Consider the following 21,977-nt stretch of genomic DNA (forward strand, 5'->3'; position numbering starts at 1 on the left):
CAAACAAAGACAGTACCAAAAAAAAATAATAAATTCTACACACACACATTCATACCCCATAGACCAATATCCTTCCCAAATACAGGCACAAAAAATCCTTAACAAAATATTAGGAAACAGAATTCAACAATATATACCACGACCAAGTGGAGTTTATTCCAGGGATGCAAGCTGAGTCAATCAAATTCTCTCCCCTAAGAATCCAGAACTGAATCACAAAGCTGGAGTCAGTCATATGACTTGTTCTAGAACTTAGGTCTGTGAACTGTTTGATCAAAATCACCTGAGGAACCTCTCTGAAAACACAGATTCCCAGGTCCCAGAGATTCTAATTCAGAAAGTCTAAGGTGGGGTCCCAGAAAAAAATTTCTAAATTCTCGAGGTGATTCTAGTGCATAGCCAGCCAGTTTGGGGACCCATTTAGTTAAATAATAGTGCTTAAAACTGAAAGGTGATTAATGCTGGGTCATGTACAAGTAGCAAGAGCTCACTAAGAGAAGGAGAGAGATAGAAAAAACTCAACATAAGGATCTGTGTGATCCTTGAGAGACTAGAAGAGCCTAGAGGCTGTGGGAGTGCTTGAGAGACTAACTGTGGAACCTTAGCTCCTGAGTGTTCAGGTCCAGGTTCTACATGACCTGCCACGGACGCCCATTGAGTGTCTGCTATTTCCTTAATATCAAGATCATTAACAGACAGGAAAAGAACTTTAATTTTCCATAAGATTTTCAGCTATGGTGGGTCTGCTTACTCACCCAGGTAAATAATCAAATACACATTTTTAATTTAGAACATCTTTACTTTTCACATAGTTTACCTATGTTCTAGATTTATTGATAGATGGTAGTTAGTCACAGCTATTAAAACTTATCAAGATAAGGAAAGGCATCTTGGAATATCTAATCAGCCCAAGTCCAGGCCCTCAGGTACTCTCAGAGAGCTTCAAGACCAACTGGAGAAACAAAAAACAACCCATAGACTCACCAAGTAACCCTTCAGAGCAAAGTCAACACTAAAGCCAAGAATATATACTGTACAACAGCAAGAGGTGTAAGCAGCATGTGTCCTAGAATGGCGAAAACTATCTGCCTGCCCTGGTTCTGACAATGAACTGGCTGTGCAGCTTTGAGCAAGAAATGAGAAGCAACAGTGAGCTCGGAGGCCTAAAACATGAGCACGTGTGGACTGGCTGTAGCACAACTTTAAAGACTTCCCTCTCTAGAATCCAATTTCCCTATCTGTAAACAGATCACTAAGATCTCTTCCAGTTCTGACATCTTGTAGCTCTATTATCCTAAATCAAAAAGATTTGCACAATCTTTTTTTTTCACAAAATACGAAATCATATTTTAGTTGTTAATCTGAAGGTTCGTGATTTCTGTATCAAAATATTGATGTAGATTAATACTAATATTAGATTAAATGCTAATTTACCAAGTGCCCAACTTGTAAAAGTTCTTTGTCCTGAACATCAATTCAACAAATACTTAAGTAAAACACATTCAATCACTTGCTCTAGGGCCGTGGTTTTCACAGCGTAGGGCAGATAAGTCTCAGAGGCCTTAGGGGGAAAGGAAAGGAAATGAAAGAGACCTACCTCACAGACCTTTTACTGTTTTATGTCTAAATTTCAAATAATATTTCCTCTAACAAATGGTTCCATAGTTTTAAAAACAAAAGTGGTTCAAAGAACATATACGCAAACAAACATATAAGATGAGTATGTTTAGTATCTGATTTACCATGAAGAAACTAAGGTACAGGGAGGTTAAAGTACTTGCCTGAGGTCAGGCATTTAGAAAATGAGGAAGCTGGGACTAGAACCCAGGCAGTTTAGCTCCAGAGTCCATGCTCCTAACTACTATGCTACTATGGCTCAGCATGCCACCACACCGTTTAGAAAATAAAGACAAAAATATAACATAAATCTCCAAGGCTCCCAAATGCACTCATGAATAAAAAGGTACTCATTAGCATGACATGCAAGGTTGTTTGCAATTCATCCTCAGCTAGATCCTTCAGCCTTATCTGCTACCACCCCCACCCCTCACATTACAGTCAAGCTGAGCTTCTCATCAGGCTTTAATCACCCCCCATGACTTGTATGTACATTTACCATTTATTGAGCTATTTCAGAAGGGCTGGGCAGGATGCTAAGCACTTTATATACCATACCTCATTTTATCCACATAACAATACTGTGAGTTAGGGAGTATTTGCGGATTTTACAAAAGAGTCTTGCAGAAATTAAATAGCTCGCCCAAGGACAAATATCTTGAGTGTATGAACTCATACCCAAGTTTGTTCTTACTTCAAAGGGCATGTTCTTGTTCCCAATTTCCCTGCCTAAAATGTGCTCTATCTCCAAACAATGTCTGATTCATTCAAGATACATCTAGAACAGTGGTTGGCAAGCAGTAGGCACTTAAGAGATATTTGCTGAATGAATGAATAATGAACGAACGAATGCCTCCTCCTCTCTGGAGGCTCCTCTGACTCCCTGACAAAACTCAGTTGCTCTCTCTACGTTGTCACAAGACTTGTTTTCAAAGCTCTGTTACCAGGCTTCCCAGGTGGCATTCTATTCTTTCTACTTATGTGTGCATATTACCCACTAGACTGGGAACCTTGTCTCACTTCATCTCTGTTCTCAGTCCCCTAACAAAAGGCCTGGCTTTTAACAAGTACTCAGTAAGTTTAACTGAATGAATTTCCCTCAGGAGGAGAAGTGAGATGAGTAAGAGACTCATGATTCATACTAAAACTTCTTTTTCCTCAAGAAATAAACAACACTCAGAGCTGTGATATACTCAAATGTGTGCTCTATAAATATTTCTAGGTTTCAACTATCATCTGAGGCATCTAAATTTAACTCATTCAACACATATTTATGAGTAATCTAGATACATAGATATAATGGCTCTTAAGGAGCGTACAACCTAGTAAAGGAGACAAAACATAATAAAATGTAAAGGTAAACAGTCAAACATGAGCTGCCATAAAGAAATTCATGACTAGGTGCCACATAATAGCTGTGGGTTTGCAAGTTGAAGACCTCATTCTGGGCTAAGGCTGTGGGTCTCATTATCTGTGGACAGTTTGCAAAGAAGTGCTTTCCAGTCAGGAGCAAAATGAGGGGAAAAAAGCGACAGTGCAGTGTGTTTTCCACATAAAGGTATTTAATTCAATTTTTAAAACTGTCCTTAACCTGACCTCATGTTCCTCCCACTTTTTTGATGTAAAAATGTAATTTCTTTTCAAAAATAATAGTAATAGGAGATATGATTTTTATGTGGTTCCACAAAATTTGTTTTTAAATTTTCATTGATACAAACATTCCAAACATTTGGGAACTACTGAGCCACGGCATTCAACAGAAGCATCACAGAAGAGGTGGAACTTGAAGTGAACATTGCAGGATGAACAGGATTTGGCTAGTTGGGGAAGAGAGAAGGGATTTTAAGCAGGGGAAACAGCCTGAGCAAGTACAGAGGTATAAATGTTCATCTGAAGTTCAAAGAATAGCAACTAAATCAGCCTGATTAAAAACTGGAAAAATTGCAGCCGCAATTCCATTTCTGGCAGTATGACAAGCTAAGTACCTTTCGGATCCTCCACCGAAAACAATTACAAATAATGGATTTTTCTTCATCCTCTCAAATAAATAAATTGATGAGCTTGCAAGAAAATAAGGAAGATTCAGATGAAGAACTAAGTGAAGACTGGAACCCAATAAGGTAACAAAACACAAAAACTAGCTTTCTCCTTGAAGGCATTTACATAGCCCAATGGAAGCTTCATTCTCCCAATCTAATAGGGCTCAAAGAATGCAAGACAAAACTAAGGTTCAGCCTAAGGTGGAAAGTATAATAGACACCCCTCTCTCACAATTTAAACTGGGAAAAAGGTGATCAAGACAGAAACCCATGCAAACATGTCCACCTCTCAGGAACTATAATGAAAACTACTAGTCTCAAAACTTGGCATTGAGAAAGAAAGGAAAATCTTCCTGCAAGTTCAACCACAACACGGCCCTCGCCAGGGATTGCTATTGAATGGTCAAAAAAACCTCAATCCAGGAATTTAAGCTGAAGTAGTCACAAACTAAAAGTGGTCACAGGACACTAACAAAAGAATATGTAAATCTTCTCTGGAAAAATTCACTTCAACCTTGGCCTCAAAAAAATTCTCACAAAAAGTTCCAAGAAATATGAGCTCATGGGTAAAAATTAGAAAACTCTCAGAAAAACAAAGCCCATAAATAAGAACTTCAGAAATAAAAGATGGCAGAATCAGACTTTCAAAGACCTCAGATATTGGAATTATCAAACTGGATATGGAACGTTTAACAAGCTTAAAGAAATAAAAGGGATTGAAAATGAGTAAAGACTAAGAAACTATGACATGATCAAGCAAAAGTGAAAAAGAACAAAATATTTCTCAAAATAAGAATAACTCAATGGTGGGCCAGCCCCATGGCCTAGTGCTTAAGTTCAGTGCGCTCCACTTCGGCGACCCAGGTTTGGTTCCCAGGTGCGGACCTACACCACTCATCAGCAGCCATGCTGTGGCAGCAACCCACATACAAAATAGAGGAAAAAGACTGGCACAGATGTTAGCACAGAGCGAAGCTTCCACACACACATACAAAAGAATAACTCAATGGATGGCTTAAGAGCAGAAAAGATACAACCAAAGAGAATTACTGAACTTACAGCAATTATACAGAATAGTATTCAGAAAGAGAGAGAGAAAATATAAAAAAAGAGAGCAAAAGACAAAGAAAGTATAAGATTAATCAATATTCCAGAAGAGGAAAAGAGAATGTGGCACAACCAACAGCAGGTTTTAGAAAGCTGGTTTTAATACTCTATTTACCTTTTTGAATTCCCATCTTCATTTAGTTCTTGGTCCAAAAATAACTGAAAAGTTTCCAGAACTGACAACAGATACACCTTCACACATTCAAGAAGTCCAATTAATGCATAGCAAGATAAATAAAAAGAAATCCAGAAGTTCTGATTCCAAGTAAAATGTAGTAGGCACCCACTACCCTGTCTTTCACAGCTATAAAATACATCTATAAAAGCAGGGTAGAATTCATGGAGCAGCTATTTGAGGAATCTAGAAAGTAAATAGTAGTAGATGAATCGATTGGGGTAGAATACTAGAATTCAAAGTACCACCAAACCAGTGGTGAGTTTACCATTTTTTTCCTCCAGAATAACTCAGCATGGACTCAAGGCAGCCCAAAAACTAGATGTGGTGAACAGCATAGATAGAGTGAGGCCCAGAAGCCATCTAGTTCAGGATCAAAGAATGGGAAAGAAGCAACGGTCTACAGGCACCTAAAGCACTGAACGAAGGAACCTTCCTCTCTAATCAGGAGTGCAACCTTAAGAGAAGGGGGCAAACCCCAGTAACTATCTTTTCCTCTCAGTCCTCCCACTGTTAGGTCTCGACTACAGATGCAATCATGGAAAGAGCACAGCAAAACAGGTAAGTAAAGTCCCAGCTTTCTGGCCAGCAGAAAAGGAAGCCCTAAGGAACTGAGGAGATAGTAAAGAAAGAGGAGCTCGGGAAAACGACCCCATAAAGTTGGTTTTGAACTTCAAGGCTCACCTCTGAGTCCATCAGCAACATATGAGGGTTCCAGTTGCTCCACATCCTCACCAACACGTGATACTCTCAGCCTTTTTAATTTTAGCCATTCTATTGGATGTTTTGGGGCTTTCTCCATGTAGTTTTAATTTGCATTTTCCTAATGATTAATGATGCTAAGCATCTTTTCATATGCTTATTTGCCATCTGTATGTCTTCTTGGATAAAGTGTTCAAATCTTTTGCCCATTTTTCTTTATTGTACTTATTGAATTGTAAGAGTTTATATATTGAGTTTATATATAAATATATATATGTTAGATATGTTTTATATGAAGGCAGCAGGAAATAGAACTGGTCAAATGTGTGAGTTTTTTTTAGAAGTCTATGGCTTCTCTGGGCCAGCCCCGTGGCTTAGCAGTTAAGTGCGCGCTCCACTACTGGCGGCCTGGGTTCGCATCCCGGGCGCACACCAACACACTGCTTCTCCGGCCATGCTCAGGCCTTGTCCCACATACAGCAACTAGAAGGATGTGCAACTATGACATATAACTATCTCCTGGTGCTTTGGGGAAAAAAAAGGAGGAGGATTGGCAATAGATGTTAGCTCAGAGCCAGTCTTCCTCAGCAAAAAGAGGAGGTAGCACGGATGTTAGCTCAGGGCTAATCTTCCTCACAAAAAAAAAAACAGCTGCAAAGGACATTATTGGAATAATTGGGAAGATTTAAATATGGATTGTATGTTAGATAATATTATTGTATGAATGTGAAATTTCTTTATGGTGATAAAAGTATTGTAGTTATATAGAAGAATAAATTTGTTCTTAGGAGATATATACTAAAATACTAAGAGATAAAACATCATGATGACTATAACTTGATATTGAATTATTCAGCCAAAAAAAGTATAATCTGTGTATATAACAGAGAGTGGGGAGTGAGCATGAGCATGGAAGGGGAAATGGAGGAATTACCTATCCTCTCATATTACGGGGAAACCAGATAAGCATTTCCTTATCCCTATTACTTATGAGTAATACTTAATTTTCCTAAATTCAACATAGAGACTTTCAAAATCTCCAACAATCTGTAACCACTGATAACTTTTTATACTAAAACCCACACCCCGGGCCAGCCCAGTGGCTTAGCGGTTAAGTGCATGCGCTTCGCTGCTGGCGGCCCGGGTTTGGATCCCGGGCACACACCAATGCACGGTTTCTCCGGCCATGCTGAGGCCGCGTCCCACATACAGCAACTAGAAGGATGTGCAGCTATGATGTACAACTATCTACTGGGGCTTTGGGGGAAAAAAATAAATAAAAAAAAATTTTAAACAAAAAAAATAATAAAAATAAAGAAATAAAACCCACACCCCTTCTATAATAGCTTTTTTAATGTAATCCTCTTTCTTTTTTATCAGGCCAACAAAACCTTGATACCAAAATCTGATGAGAACACTACAAGAAAGGAAAATTATAGCCAAAATCCCTTATGAATATAGATGCAAACATAAAATAAATAAAATATTAGTAAATCGAATCCAGCAATATGTATAAAAAGGATAATATATCATTACCAAGTGGATTTATCCCAGGAATGCAAAGCTGGTTTGACATTTGAAAATAAATGTAATTCACTACATTAATGAGGGGGGAAATTATATGATCATCTCAATATATGTAGAAAAAGTGGTTGATAAAATTCAACATGTATTCATGACTAAAGCTGGCAACCTGGAAACACCAAGTGATGCAGACCAAAAAATCCTCTATCAAATGTCAGCTCTCTCCTCCAGACAAAGGACCAGAAGAGGAGCAGCCTAACAAGTCAGAAACTTTTAGAAAATAACCACCAAACACCAGCCAAATACCACAGAAAAACCTGTGTGGTCTCGCCCTCACTCAAGTCAGCAAAGAACAAGAAGGGAGGGAGCCTAGATTTCTACCTTCACCAAGTTGTAATGAGGTATCCCATCCACCTTCCCTCTGTGAGGTTAGTGTTACAGAAAACCAGGTAGGCAGCTGTGGCCCTCATCATCCCCACCAGTCAGTAATGAGGACCCCCCTCAATGTGGTTTCAGTGGAGACTATGTGGAGAGCCTAGACTTTCACTCTCATGTGGCAGTAATGGAGGCCATGGTGGGAGTAGCAACAAGGCAGAACATCACCTAGCCAGACAGGTATCAGTGGAAGCCTCCTGGGGAGCCAGAACTCCCACCCCCACTCTGAAGTAAAGGGGAATTCCTCACCCTGGGTATCAACAAAGGCTGAGCAGGGAACCTAGACATATACTCCAACTTGGCCATAAAAAGGCAGAGTAACCCCCTTCCCCTTCCAGAGCAGTGTCAGAGGAAGCCAGCTAAAAGACAATGGGAAAATATCTTCAAAGTTCTGTGGGAAATTTTTTCAATTTAGAACTCTATAACCATACAAGCTATTGATAAAGTGTGAGAAAGCAGACATTTTTCAGACATGCAAGAACTCAAATGCACCCTTTCTGCAAGTCCACTGGTGTAGCTGTCTCCTATAAGAACTTAAATATGTACGCCGGCAAACAAATTAAAACAAAATAACACATGGGCCAGGAAATCATGAAATGGAGTGGTAAAGGGACATTCCAGGATTACAACAATACAGCTGACTTTGTACAGATCAGAAAAGGAAGATAGGAAAGAATCATCAGGAAAAGGGGGAAAATAAAAAGAGCCTCAATAAAACTGCATGTGATTTCAAATTTGTAAAAAATTAAGGATAGTATAAAGCAAGTAACACAAGGGGGAAAAAGGGATTTAGAAACTCAGAGGAGGAGAGAGAGAGAGAGAATACTATTTTAAAAAATCCAAATCCAGATATGGCTCTTTTTTTTTCCAGTCTCAGGCACTTTCTGGGCTACAGGCAGACATGGCCAAATCCAAGAACCACACCACCCATGTCCAGTTCCAAAATGGCACAGACATGGCACCAGTAAGCCCTAAGCATAAAGATATCTTTTAAGAAGACGGATTTAGAACCTAAGTTCCTAAAGATCTTGCACTTTGTCAAGAAACACAAGGGTCTAAAGAAGACGCGCACCAACAAAACAAGACCATCAAGGCCTTTGTCAAGCTCAAGGTCCTGAAACGCATCAGTCCCACGCTTGGGAGACATGCTTGTTACGACGTTGCCAGGGTGCCAGCCCCTGCTGGCCTGAAGATAAGACCAAGACCAAAGTCAAAGCCAAGGGTCAGGCTCCCAAAAGTGCCCAACCGCCCACAAAGGCTGCAAAGTAGAGGCTTTTGTCTGCCAACATGAGAATGGAAGTACTCGGGTGGTGCCTTGGGCTGCTCTCTATATAGGGCTGGTATTCCCCTGTGCTACTTTGTGCAAATAAATGCAAAATAAAACAAATATATACATATTATATATATCCAGATATGAAACAAAATAAATTTAGCATAATTTTAAATTATGGATGGATTATAAGTTTATATGACCCTGATCTTAAGAACATTCTTCTTCAAACGGGATCATGACAATACACCAAAAAGGGGGAAAATGTTATTCTAGCACCCAACCTGGCCTATGTTGAATAATACTTAAACACTCATAATAACATTTAATTTTTAGAGTTAACTTAAGGATAAACAATGAAAGACTTGGTTCTGGTCATGGGTAGAACTAAAATGACCACATAACAGTAAAAGTGTACTTAGAGAAATTGCAGAAAGAGCTATCCTTCCTTTAGAGAGCAGGGAGTCAAGAGATACTGTTGAAAGTTAATGGAATAAAGAGGATTAAGTATATTACATTGAAATATAACCACTATAAGAAATAGAAATAATATAAATATATAAAACACTGGAAGAGGAAAAGAGAGAATTACTATAAAGGTACTCATCATCTTTCATTTCAGGGAGTCAACAAATACTGCCTAAAGTTAATTAAATTAAGAGAGAGATTTATCTAGGGGTTATGGGTTAACCTCCAGAAGAACAAAAAAAAAATCAGTTAATAGAGGTTGTTTCTGAACGGGGTGGGGATGTAGGGTAGAGAATTATTGCTCTTCATCATGAGCTCTTAAAAACTATTTGATCTATTACCATGTACATTCATAACTGTGATAAAATAATTTTTAAAGCTTGATAAACACATCCTGTTGGGGAAGCTGTAAGGCAACAGGCACTATCATATATGGGAATGTGAACTCGCAAAACTCCTATGGAGGGAAATTTGACACTATTTAGCAAAATTATATATAAACTTACTCTTTTACTCAATGCCACTTGTAAGAATCCCAAGGGTATAATGGTAAAAATACAAAAAGGCACATACACAAGACTATTACAGCCCCATTTGTAATAAAAACACTGGAAGCACCCTAAATGTCCATCACTATGAGACTGGTTGAATAACCCGTGGTCCATCCATCCAACGCAGTACTACACTGTCCCTACAGAGAAATGAGGATGATCTCTATATACTGCTAGAAGTGATGTCTTTACAGGTATAAAATAAGAAAAGTAAACGAGAGAAAAGTGCACATAGAATGCTACCATTTATCTAAGGGGCTGGTGAGAGGAGGTATGAAAATACATATGTATTTACCTTTTCTTTTTTAATAAAATGACAAATGAAAAAGTTTTTATAAACTAGCTACCTAAGTGGGAGGGAAGGAACAGAGTGGTGAGGGAGGAATAGAAATTATAGACTTTTCTGAATATACCTCTTTTGTAGATTTGGCTTTGAAACTACATAAATATTTTATGTAATTATGAAACAAAATTAAATTATTTTTAAAAAGGAGTCCCAAAATATTGAAAGAAAAAAAATAAAAACTGTGTATGTAGTTGGTGACATAACCATAGCAAAAGAACTATTTCTAGTGGTTTTAAAACAGTAACTTGACAATACATTCCTAGTGGAATATACTCTAAGGACAAAAAGAATTGCCAAATTAAAAAAAAAAAAAAAAAACCAACTGTTTTCAGTAATCATATTGTTGGTGGTAATGTTGGCATTGCTGCTGAGTTGTGTGGGTATTGTGGGATAAAGCAAAAGAGTACTTATGCTGGTGTCACTCGAAATCAGAACTTTTTGTATGAGTGATAGGAGATTCAGATGTAAGAGTGATGAGGTTAAATAAAAATGCTATAGTCTTGAATTGGAATTATCAATATGAACATGTGATATAGTTTACCTTTAAAAAATACACACACACACATACACACACACACACACACACATCCTAGTTCTGACCCCTAGAGAAACCTAGAAATAAGTGACCTAGTAGCAAAAAACAAAAAAGTCCTAAAATCCAGACCGTAATCTCTAATACCATTTCCCACCAAAAGGAAGCAGGACTCCTTAAAGAAACAGCAGAATACAGGTGTGGAGCAGGAAACATACAAGATGGGCCTGGAACGTCTTGTCACATCAAAAGGCAAAGGAGCTATTAAAAACTACTGGGATCCTGTCAAAAGGACTCTAGAACTTAACTTGAAGAAGCTCCCACTAGACAAAGATAGGACAAATTAAACATCAATGAGGATAACTACAGTGGACTGAAATATAGCAAAGAGGTTGAAATGTAGGGGTTTAAAGTGACACTCGAAAAAAAAAATCAGTCACCTTTGGAAAATGCTAGGAAACTAACTCAGTTTGAAAAACGAATAAAGAAAATCAAATATTCATCCTGCCTTTTCTATATGAACTGTACCTCAGGGTAACTAAATAGTTGATATGGGGAAGTTTTCTTTAAGAGTTATTCTAGCTACTATGAAGAAGAAATGATAGAAACAAAATATCACCATTTTACAGCCCCTAATAAATTAATGCATCAAAAAGAGAGACAACCAGACATAATGTGCCTTCTGATGGAAATACCTATCACTACCTTTTAAATATTCAAGAAAATGAACTTGAATCTAATCAAGTCACTAAATCTAACTACCAATTTGTAGGAAATAAAGGGTACGGAACATATTAAACCAGATACAATGGAAATTATATAGGACAAATAACCCACCTCTTCAATAAAAAATTGCAAGGGGGAGAAAAAAGACTTATGACATACATATCAACCAATTGCAATGTATGACCTTACTTGATTCAAACACATCAACTGTTAAAACTGATATAACTAGAAAACTTTGAACACTGACTGGATATGTCATGACATATAGGAATTTTTTTAGGCGTGATGTCATTGTTATGTTTTTTTTAAGAAGAATGTCTATCTTTTAGAGACACATATGGCAATATTTAAGAATGAGATATGACATGTGGGATTTACTTCAAAATAATCTAGGACTGGACGGAGGGCGAGGGAGTTATGGTCAGTTATCTATAAATGAAACTAAGTAAGCCATAAATTAATACATGGAAACTGAGTGATGGGCATTTGGGGGCTCATTATACTATTGTCTTTACTTTTATAGATGTTTAAAATTTCCCAAAACAGAAAGTTAAAAAATAATAATTTTAAGCACACAGGAAAAAGAAATGAGAAGTTATGTTAAAAAGAAGTGAACAGTGGTACCAGCTAAACAGAGATAAATATAAATGGCGTAAATCTTTTATAAAACTGAATAAAATTTTCAAATATTATTTGTGAGAGAGAAAGTATAAAATGTTCTTAAATATTATCATTCTAATTACTTGCATGCTCATCTTGTCTCTGCTGGTAGACTTTAAGCTTCTTTTCTCCCAACCAGCAAGAGGAATAGTGCTTTGCATGTATCAGGATCGCAATCCTTCAAATCAATTCAGTAAAATATACATCATCCTAACACACTCACAGAGAGGAAGCAAATACTTTGTCTTAAGAAAAAAAAACAAACTATAAAAATGAGCACTTGCTTTCTTTTGACATTTTTTGTAACTCCAGGTTTTCCAGACAAGTGTACTCCATCCTCTCCAATATTATTAATGATACAATCATTTCTCTGCTGAGGGCTAGACACAACATCACTTTTAATCCTCACAACAAACCTATGGGTGAATTTATTTGCTTCCTTTTATAAATAAAAAAACTAAGGATCGGAAACTCAGAACTCAGATGGGGATTGTGTGTGGTTCTGGGGACTCAAACCCACGTGTCTCCAAGGCCCACATCCCCCTAGCTCCTCGCATGCCCTGGAGTACAAGAACTGTTTGCGCAAAGTCAAACAACATCTTTCTCTAGATTGGTTTCCTTCCTCCTATTTATTCACACAGTCTAGGCGAGACCAGTGCAACATCCCTGAAACCTTTCCTGTGGCTAAAGTGAGTTCAAAAGTTTCTTTTCTTTCTCTAAATCTAACATGGACAGACTTCCTTTCAGCAACTTGTGCCAGCCCACTTTAAGTCTTACTCATCCACCGAAGCCACACATTCACTATGGAGCCCTTCAAGATTTCTTCCTTTCTCACTGCAAACGAAAATGCCTTCTCCCAATTGTAACTTTTCACTTTTCCTCAGAAAAGCAAACACATTATATAACCAGTCCTCACCTTCCAAACACTCATTTATAACATAACTTTGCTAACCCTAGCAAGTCATCTTGGATTCTTCTCTCGCCTCTTACATGCAATTTGTCACCAAGTCATGTCAATTCTACCTAAAATCTCCCTCAGATCTGTACTTTTTCTTTTGACAACCAAAACCTCACTTCGGGCCTTGACCGTCTGCACTATAAACTATAACACAGTTCCATAAACCAGTGGTCACCAATTTTTTTTCATGTATTCCTTTCAATCAGTCAAAAATTTGAACATACATCTGATATACGTACATTTATAAATTATGTCTTACTATACTAATACATACATTAGAAAACACAAAAACAGAAATGTCAAAGGTTGATATAAAAACAAATATAAGTTCTAACATTCTTTTCACACCCCAGCGGATCATCTGCACAAGCCAGAGATATCACCGTTGTAAACTACTGCTGCCAGAGTCATCTTCCTAAAAACCCAAATCTGATCATATTACATTCCCAACTCAGTCCTTCAATGGCATCATGTCCCAGTGGCACAAGCCTACTTTTCCAACTTCATCTCCTGTAATCTTATCCACATATCCTGTATTTCAGCTATGCCTGTCATCTTTTGCACATGCAGTTTCCTCTGCCTGGAATGTCCTTATCCTTGATAGCCCCTGATTTATACATAACAGTATCTGTAAGAGAAAAACACATTCTAAATGCCATAATCAACTTACAAATGAACTGTAACCTATCTTTCTATAGGAATTTATATTTTGAACATACCTTTGTTACTACCTTTATTTAGCTCCTTTTCAAGTCCTAAATACTTGGAAAGAATGGTATGGATTCCAATAAAAGTAGAGGAGACCAACTTTGTTTTGTTTTTTTCAGTTTATTTTTCTTCCTTGTTTATCTTTCCATTTCCCAACAAAATCCTTTTAAGCAAAAAGGATGTTGCAAATCCCAAAATTAGTTCCCCCTAGGGCCAGGAAAAAAGCTGAACCTTTGCAACCCACAACCAGAATTCCAGCCAGGAACTTACACACAGATTTAATAGCCTGAATAAAAACATATTTTCCTACAGCAATACTCCAGGTTTTACCTTCCCTGTTTCAACCTTCCTATCTGCTGTGCAAACCCCTCCAAGTTGACTGCAATGGCTAAAACGATGGAAAAAGAAGTCATGAAAATTCAAGTGACCGACTCTGGGCACTAATAATGGAGAGCTCAGTCTCCAACAAGACTTTTGTTCCATCACCCCAAGTCTCTGTACTGTCTCCTATGGGGACTGGGAGGGAAGCCCTGTGGTGCAGAGGAAAGAGAAAAGGCATTAGAGAGAGAAGCACTGGAGAGGAAGTTGAATTTCAACTCCTAGCCTTGACCCTCAGTAGGGAAATACGTTGGTTGTGCTATATACCACAGAGCTCAAGAAGCAGCAAGCCTGTGGTGCATTTTGGTAATGGGATCCTTTAACAAGCAGTCCAAAAAAAGATGGGAGCAGAGCTATCTTGAGAAGCCCAGGCTGCTTCTCTGTACCAGAAAACAATGAGATGGGTTTACCCCCACTTCCTAGTCATATAACTTCCACTGTTCTTCCTCTGAGCAAGCCTCCTCCCTTCTCCAAATTTCACCTTTCTTTCAGTTCAAGTTTCAACCTCTTCTGAGAAACTTATTTCTGTCTTCTCTGGTCTTTCGTTTTCCACACAACTCATTTAGGCCAAATCACAACAACAATGAGATACCACTTTACACAAAGCGGTGCAATTGCTTTGGAAAACAGTCTAACAGTTCCTTAAACAGAGTTACCATATGATCCAACAATTTCACTGCTAGGTATACACCCAAGAGAAATGAAAACATATGTCCGCACAAAGTGTTCACAGCAACATTATTCATAACAATGAAAAAGTGGAAACAACCCAAATACCTAACAACTGAAGGATGAATAAAATGTGGTTTATCCACACAATGAAATATTACTCAGCAATAAAAAGTAACAAAATACCCATATATGCTATAACAGATAATCTATGGAACCATTATATTGAAAGACAAAGGATTGCATATTATATGATTCCATTTACATGAAATGCCCAGAATAGACAAATTACAAATCTACAGCAACTATAAGTAGATTAGCGCTTTCCTAGGGCTGAGACAGTTTGGGGGAAGGAGGAGTGACTTCTAAGGGGTATAGGGTTCCTTTCCATGGTGATGAAAATCTACAGGAATTGTACAGTGGTGACTGAGCACACTTTTGTGAGAACACTAAAAACCATTTAATTATACACTCTAAAAGAATAAATTTTATAGTCTGTGAATTACATCTTAATAAAGTTGTTTTCAGATTACCACAGCCTCCAAGGCCTGCTCAGGCCCCAGTCTCTCTCTGACCTTACCTCCGCCATCAGCCACTACCCAAACCCACTGGCCTTGTACCAGGCCCTGAAACACATCTAGCGTTTTCTTGCAAGCCCTTTGTATATGCTCTACTCTCAGCCTGAAATGAAAAGTCTTGCCCAGACTCTTTACATGACTAATGACTTCTCATCCTTTAAGTCTCAGCTCAAATGTCATTTCCACAGTAAGCATTCCCTCACTACTCTACCTAAAATAGGACAGCCACTCCCATCATTCTCTCAGCATCTTGTTTCCTTTATAGCACATCCACATAACTTTATGTGAATTAATTTGGTTTTTTTTTATCTGTCACATCCACCAGACTGCAAGCTCTATGAGACCAGGAATGAACAGTATGTATTATTCACAACTATAATTCACAATGTCTAACACAATTCCTGGCATTTAAGTGCCTAATAAATGGTAATTAATATTTTTATTTCCCAAACATGCCACATTCTCACACACACTGCTCCCTCTATTGAGGCGATCACCACTGCTGCCAATACCAGCGCCACTGCCACCACCATGGCCTCTACTCCCTCTGCGACCACCCTTACCCCTTACTCTCCTGTCTCAACTAAAACATTATCTTCTTGATGAAGCCTTCCTTCCTTGACCCCTTCTCGGAAGACAGTCTCTCCTTCACTTAGTCACCTATTCATCACTGGCTGCATCTCCAACATAGCAAGGATCTTACTGTATTATACTTGGGTTTTTTGGTGGGGAGGGGGCTGGAAGGAGTTGGTTTTATTTTACATTTCTGTCTCACTACTACTTTGGAGAGCCTTAAAGGGAAGAAAAGTCTTTTCATTTTGTGTCCCTAGTACCTACCACACTACCGGGCACATAATACGGTACTAACTATGACAACAACAATAATGACCAACATTTATTGAGTGCTTAATACGTGCTTGACACTCTTCTTAGTTCTACAGTAGGTGAGTAAATGAATCAACGGATCAATTTCGTGGTCACCAACCTCAAAGGGGTCATGGTCTGACAGGGACAGAAGACAGGTACACAGGCTAATGCAGGATAAACACCACCACAAGGCCGAATCAGCCGCCCTGACCTGTCCCCGTGCCTTCAAATCTTTGAGTATGCTTTTCTCCGAGTCCATAAATGTCAGCTTTCTTCAAACTCACTTAGAATACTTCCTTCGATTACTTACAATCCACTTCCTGCCCTTGGTGCCTGGAAACAATTTCTAGGATGTCACCACAAGAAATATTAAACTGCCACAGTTTCCTGCTGTGTGTCTGCATTATCAGTTACATGTTTCATATTAACCACACTCCAGTCCACTGGGATCCCTCAAACACTAAACAAGATTTAAACATACCTGTCGAAGATTGCCAGTGACCTCTGCTTTTATCCCTCTAGATAAACAAACGTCTGCTCAGGTTTAAGGGTTAGAAGCTTTCCAGGGTGCTACCTGCATACTGGCAATCTTTTCTTTCCTCTTGTCAAGTAGATGTTTGGTTTGAGGCAAGACAATATTCTGTTATTAAAATGAACACGAACTAAACACTCTAGAAAAAATAAATGGTTTGCCTAGACCAGGGCAATTTGGCTTTAAAACTTATAAAACAAAAACTCTTCCTCCTCAAGAGTTCAAGCAGCAAATTGTTCTTTCAACTCTATGTACACTCAACTCAGAGCCTTAGCTAGGCTCTTAATTCAAATCCTAACATTTTTCTTAAATACATTCTATAAACTCTTCCTCAACAACCTCATGTGTCAGGTACTGGGTTTGACACAGGGAACCCAAAGACAAATATGACAGTCCCTGCTCTCAAGAAATATATGTAGGGAGCCAGCCCTGATGGCCTAGTGGTTCAAGTTCAGTGCTCTCACCACTTCGGCAGCCCGGGTTCGTTTCCTGGTCACGGAACACCACCACCCATCTGTCAGTTGCCATGCCATGGCGGCAGCTCACACAGAAGAACTAGAAGGACTTACAACTAGGATATAGAACCACGCACTGGGGCTTCGGGGAGGGGGAAAAAAAAACAAGAGGAAGACTGGCAACAGCTAAAAGATGTTAGCTCAGGGCGAATCTTTCCCTGAAAAAAAAAAGTATATGTTGGGCTTAGTATGGGACACAGACAAGGAACTGGATTTAGTTCTATGGCAGTGATAAACACAAGGGGCCACAGAAAACACAAATGAGGGCCACCTGGCCTAGGCTGGGGAGGGGCTGGGGGTGGGGAACTAGCATCAAGGCAGGCTTCCTGGGGATGGCATCTGATCTTAGGCTATAAACTCCCATTCTCTCATTTGAAAAATGTGGTTAACAGTAGCTACATCATTGGACAGTTGTAAGGATTTGATGAAAGGGTTCCCATAAAGCATTACCACCGTTCCTGACACAGAGACTGTACTCACCCAGCCTGAGTTTGAAAGCAAGTCTGATCAAGCACTGCATCTCAACACCTGTGCCTAGTAACTCACCTGCTTTACTACTGATCATACAACAGACACCAGCTTCACAATCACACACAGTATTGTTTTTAACCAACTTTTATTTTTTAATGAGAATATTAAGCCCTGCTCTGCACGTTAAGAGTCTAATTCCTTGATCATCAACTTTCCTCTCCATTATCTGAACATACAGTTCTCTGACATTTCTAATATAAAATATACCAGTTTTCTTAATCTTTTGATATACAAGATGTAAAAGAAAACTAACAATTACTGAGTTTTTAATATGGGCCCAGCAGTCATGTTAATACTGCGTTTATTGCTCTTAATGACCCTGCAACATATAGTCTTCCCCATTTTACCCAGAGGGAAACTGAAGGTGAAAAAGGTACTTTGTGCAAAGTTTCATAGTCAGTAGACAAAAAAGCTGGAACCTGAACCCAGATCTGCTTCCTTATCGTCGGCCTGACTAGGCCACATAACATCAGAGATAAGCAAGAGAAAACACTGGCAGCCACAGAGCTCTCCTGCTCAGTGGGGCCCCAGACTGTCCTGCCCACTCCCTGAGACTGTCCTACACAATGGAGCCTGCACACTTAGATTTCACCTCAGCCAGGTGAACACCTTAAGCTAAGTCTGTTCTTTCCTCTCAGGACGGAACAGTCAGTAGTAACCAAAGCTCTGTTTCCTCCAACAACCAGGGCGGCACCTAAGTAGATGGTTTGCTGGCTACCTGTCAACCCCCATTCCCAGGGCAGGTAGAAGAGGCATAGTCAACAGTCACCATAAATCATAACTACTTTTCATAACTTCTCTCCCTTTCTCTTTCAGTTTCACAAGTAAAGCTAACATTTCCCAAGCCTAAGTTTTTATTATAGAGCAGTCTAGTTTCAAGACCAAGAAGGCTACTCTTTATACTAATTTCACGCTTAATGTGTTACTAAGTTCTCTTGCCCAAGTGCTCAGATATTACGGTGATGGATTCCACAAAACACACTTGAGAAATGTCTTTGCCAACCTGCAACCTTCAAGAGCAAGACCTGATGCTAGTCAACTGAACTTCCACTTGTTGGATTTTCATACTGGTGCTGACAGTGCCTGCCTCATATGAGGCAAGTTTCTGAACTTCTCGGTAACAAGAAAGGTAAGCATCCTCACAAGCATACTCTGCAACTCTAAGGTGGCTTTCAGAAAGCATTTCTAAGTGCCATTGAAATCCAAGTTTACAATGCTTACTGGGAAGCAGGAGCTCAACTTGGAGTGCCTCTTTAATCCCAATGCTTCACAAACTACGTCTTTTTACCTCCCAAGCCTCTTAAGCTCCTATTTGGAGCATGCTTCTAACTTTTTCCCTTCATTTCTGCAAAAATTAAGAATTAACAGTGTGCTCATCCAACTCTTCCATTTTCATTATCATAAGCAAACTTTTCCAGTTTCATTTAGCAGATGTCTCAGGCTGCTGAGTACATATTAGATACATTTTGTGAACAGAAGCCTAAGCCAGTCAGGGGACTACAAGGCTGGGCAAAGATCACACTATATGGACATGGACCAAGCATGAGATGCAATATTTGAATAATTATTAGATTTCACCCAAAATGCCCTTCCCCTTTCAAAACTTCCCTAGTATAATTCTCAAAATGCTGAAATAAACACATTCCAGACTTTCTTGTAAGCAGGTTTAAAGTGTCCTAGGAAAGCTGTTTTACAGAAAAACCTATGCTGTCAACTTTGTTTTTAAGTGCCCTTAAACAATTCTATTACTCATAGAGAGAAAGTGAACATTTGTTAGTGATTAGAGAGAAAGCATCTCGTGTTTCGGTGCTGAGGAGGGGAGAGGCCAAAAGAGGACCTGGCTGGGAGGGGAGATAGAGTCCAAAGCAACACACCCAAATTGCACCGCATAAAAGTTGCACTCTCCAAAGTCAACTTCCAGCTCTAGAAGTAGGGCAACAATGTTTCAATGAGTTCTGAAGTTAGATGTATCAACAATTTCCCCGGAAAACTAACCCCTCACCGGGGACTCCAAGTGAATGAATGAGTGAGGGAATTTGCCAGATTGAATTACAAAGCCTTTCCAACAATCACCAAGATCAGGTGCTCAATTACAGCACAGAGGTATCTGCCTTCAAGCCTTTGGCCCTTGCTGTGTGGAGACTTTCACAGATAAGAGGAAACAGGAGGAGAGAGAAAACGGCCTTCCTCCCCAGGCCATCCAGACCTTAAGTCCAGGAGTGGCCCCTCCCTTTGAGAACCTCACGCGACTTTTCTGGGGGCCGCAGGCCTTAAGCAGCCAGGCTGCAACCTCTCAAGACCTGCTCAACTCTCAAGGGCGCCCCAAACACACCCATTTGGGGAGTTGCTTCCGGAGATTTCTCCCCCTCCCCCCAACAGTTGTATGACCATTTTCAGAGGCTCTCAGTAACCCGGGGGAGGGGGCCACCTTGTAATCTCAGTCGCTCCCGCCCTCAGGTGAAGAGGGACACCTGACCACCGGAGCCCTTCCACCCCGCCCCCGAGCCTCTTTGGATCGCCATGGTAACCGTCCCCCTCCCCGCGTGACGCCGGCACGCGGGGCGCCCCTCGGGTCCCGGCAACAAGTCCCCCGCGCGGCCCGCGGCCTGCAGCCCTTGCCCGGCCTCGCCGCCCCGCGCCCGGCCCGGCTCCGCCCGGCCCGGCCCACTCACTTGATCCTGGAGCCCATGGTCCCCGGGCCTCCTCATGGGCCCGCGGGCCCCGCTCGGCGCTGCGCTGCCCGCCCGCCCTCGGCCGACCGGCCTCCCTCCGGCGCTCTCCCCGCCCCTTCCTCCCTTCCCTCAGGCTGGGCCCGCCCGCTCGAGGCTCGCTCCCTCGCCGCCGCCGCCGCCTCTCGGGGTTAATGTACTCCCTCCAGCCCGGCGAACGCCATGGTCGCCGGCGCGCGTGCCCGGCGCGCGCCGCCCCCTCCGCCTCTCACATCACCGCCCCCTCCCGCCCGCGCCGCCGCCGCCCGCGGGGGCTGCCGGGAAGTGTAGTCCGCTGGCGAGAGGTGAGGCCGGCTGAGGGCGGTGGGAGGGGGGAAGCGCGCATCGCTCACTGGGCTCCTGGAGCGTCGTGCTTCGTGCGTTCCGGGTGCAGTCCCCCGAAGACCTCCACCGCACTGTTACCCCGTAGAAACCTCCGCCTACAACTCCCCTGGAAAGGCCCACATCCCATAGACACCCCCGAGCTCACCTGAAGAAAGCTTCACCCATTCCTCATCTACGGAGTCCTCCCACCCAGTAGCTCTGGCCTATAGATAATCTGTGTCCCACTCAGACCTCCATGAAAACACAAGTTTTCCCTTTGGAAATCCCATACCTTCCAGTAAGTTCCTTAAGGGAGCCACAGACCCTCTTCTCTATCACATCATCCACTTCCCCAACATGGTCCTTCATGGAGGTCCCTTCCTCACCCCTTAGACCTTTAAGGAGACCTCACATACCCAAAGGAAAGCCACCTGGGGGCTTCATAGGACCCATTTAGTGGCTCTGCTCTGCCCTACTCTTGAGGACCTCTGCCTCCCTTTATCAGCCCTTTTGGGGGCTCCAATACAGAAAGCTCATGTCACCATAACAGTCCGTGATAGAGATTAACTCAACGCAAATGAAGGTATTTGAGAGCCTAGATCACTAACCTGCTACCTACCTCTGCTCCCCCTTGGGGCTCACTTTCATGAACTCCCGAATATCATCCCCTCTATGCCTGGAGGAATCACAAAAGAGGCAATAATGACACTACCGTTAGCTACCATTCAATGTGTGGGTGAATGTCCTCTCTGAACCAGGCTGTGTATTGCCCCTGTATGGTTAGCACCAATCCTCACAATAATCTTCTGAGTTTATCCCCCCACTTCGGAAAGAGGAAAATGAGGCATGTGCTCATGGTTACATAACTAGCAACTGGTGGAGTGGAGGTTAGCATCCAGGCTGAATAATTCCAGACACATGCGACGTAGTTATGCCTTAGGATGGCACCTTTGGCCACAAGTCAGAAGACACTGTAGGTTCATGGTTCACTTTTTTTTTAAATTTTTTTGTTTTTTTGGTGAGGAAGATTGGCCCTGAGCTAACATCTTTGCCAATC

General features: G+C 40.8%; 1 protein-coding gene across 3 annotated transcripts in view; it reads right to left on the bottom strand.

Annotated features, from left to right (window-relative positions):
• DENND1A (DENN domain containing 1A) overlaps positions 1-20,631 on the bottom strand; it is a 502,861-nt gene extending 482,230 nt beyond the window's left edge. For 2 of the 3 annotated variants that reach the window (XM_058524002.1, XM_058524003.1), the window contains exon 1: positions 20,561-20,616. Coding sequence is in view for 1 of the 3 variants with exons in the window: in XM_058524001.1 (XP_058379984.1) it covers positions 20,561-20,577 (17 nt within the window). In the remaining 2 variants the exon portion in view is untranslated. Of the gene's footprint in view, positions 1-20,560 lie in introns of all 3 variants that reach the window. The other variant, XM_058524001.1, reaches the window with a different exon arrangement.
• Between the last annotated feature and the right edge of the window lie 1,346 nt (positions 20,632-21,977).

The sequence above is a fragment of the Diceros bicornis genome, chromosome 28, assembly GCF_020826845.1.
Source record: "Diceros bicornis minor isolate mBicDic1 chromosome 28, mDicBic1.mat.cur, whole genome shotgun sequence".
NCBI classification, from domain to species: domain Eukaryota; kingdom Metazoa; phylum Chordata; class Mammalia; order Perissodactyla; family Rhinocerotidae; genus Diceros; species Diceros bicornis.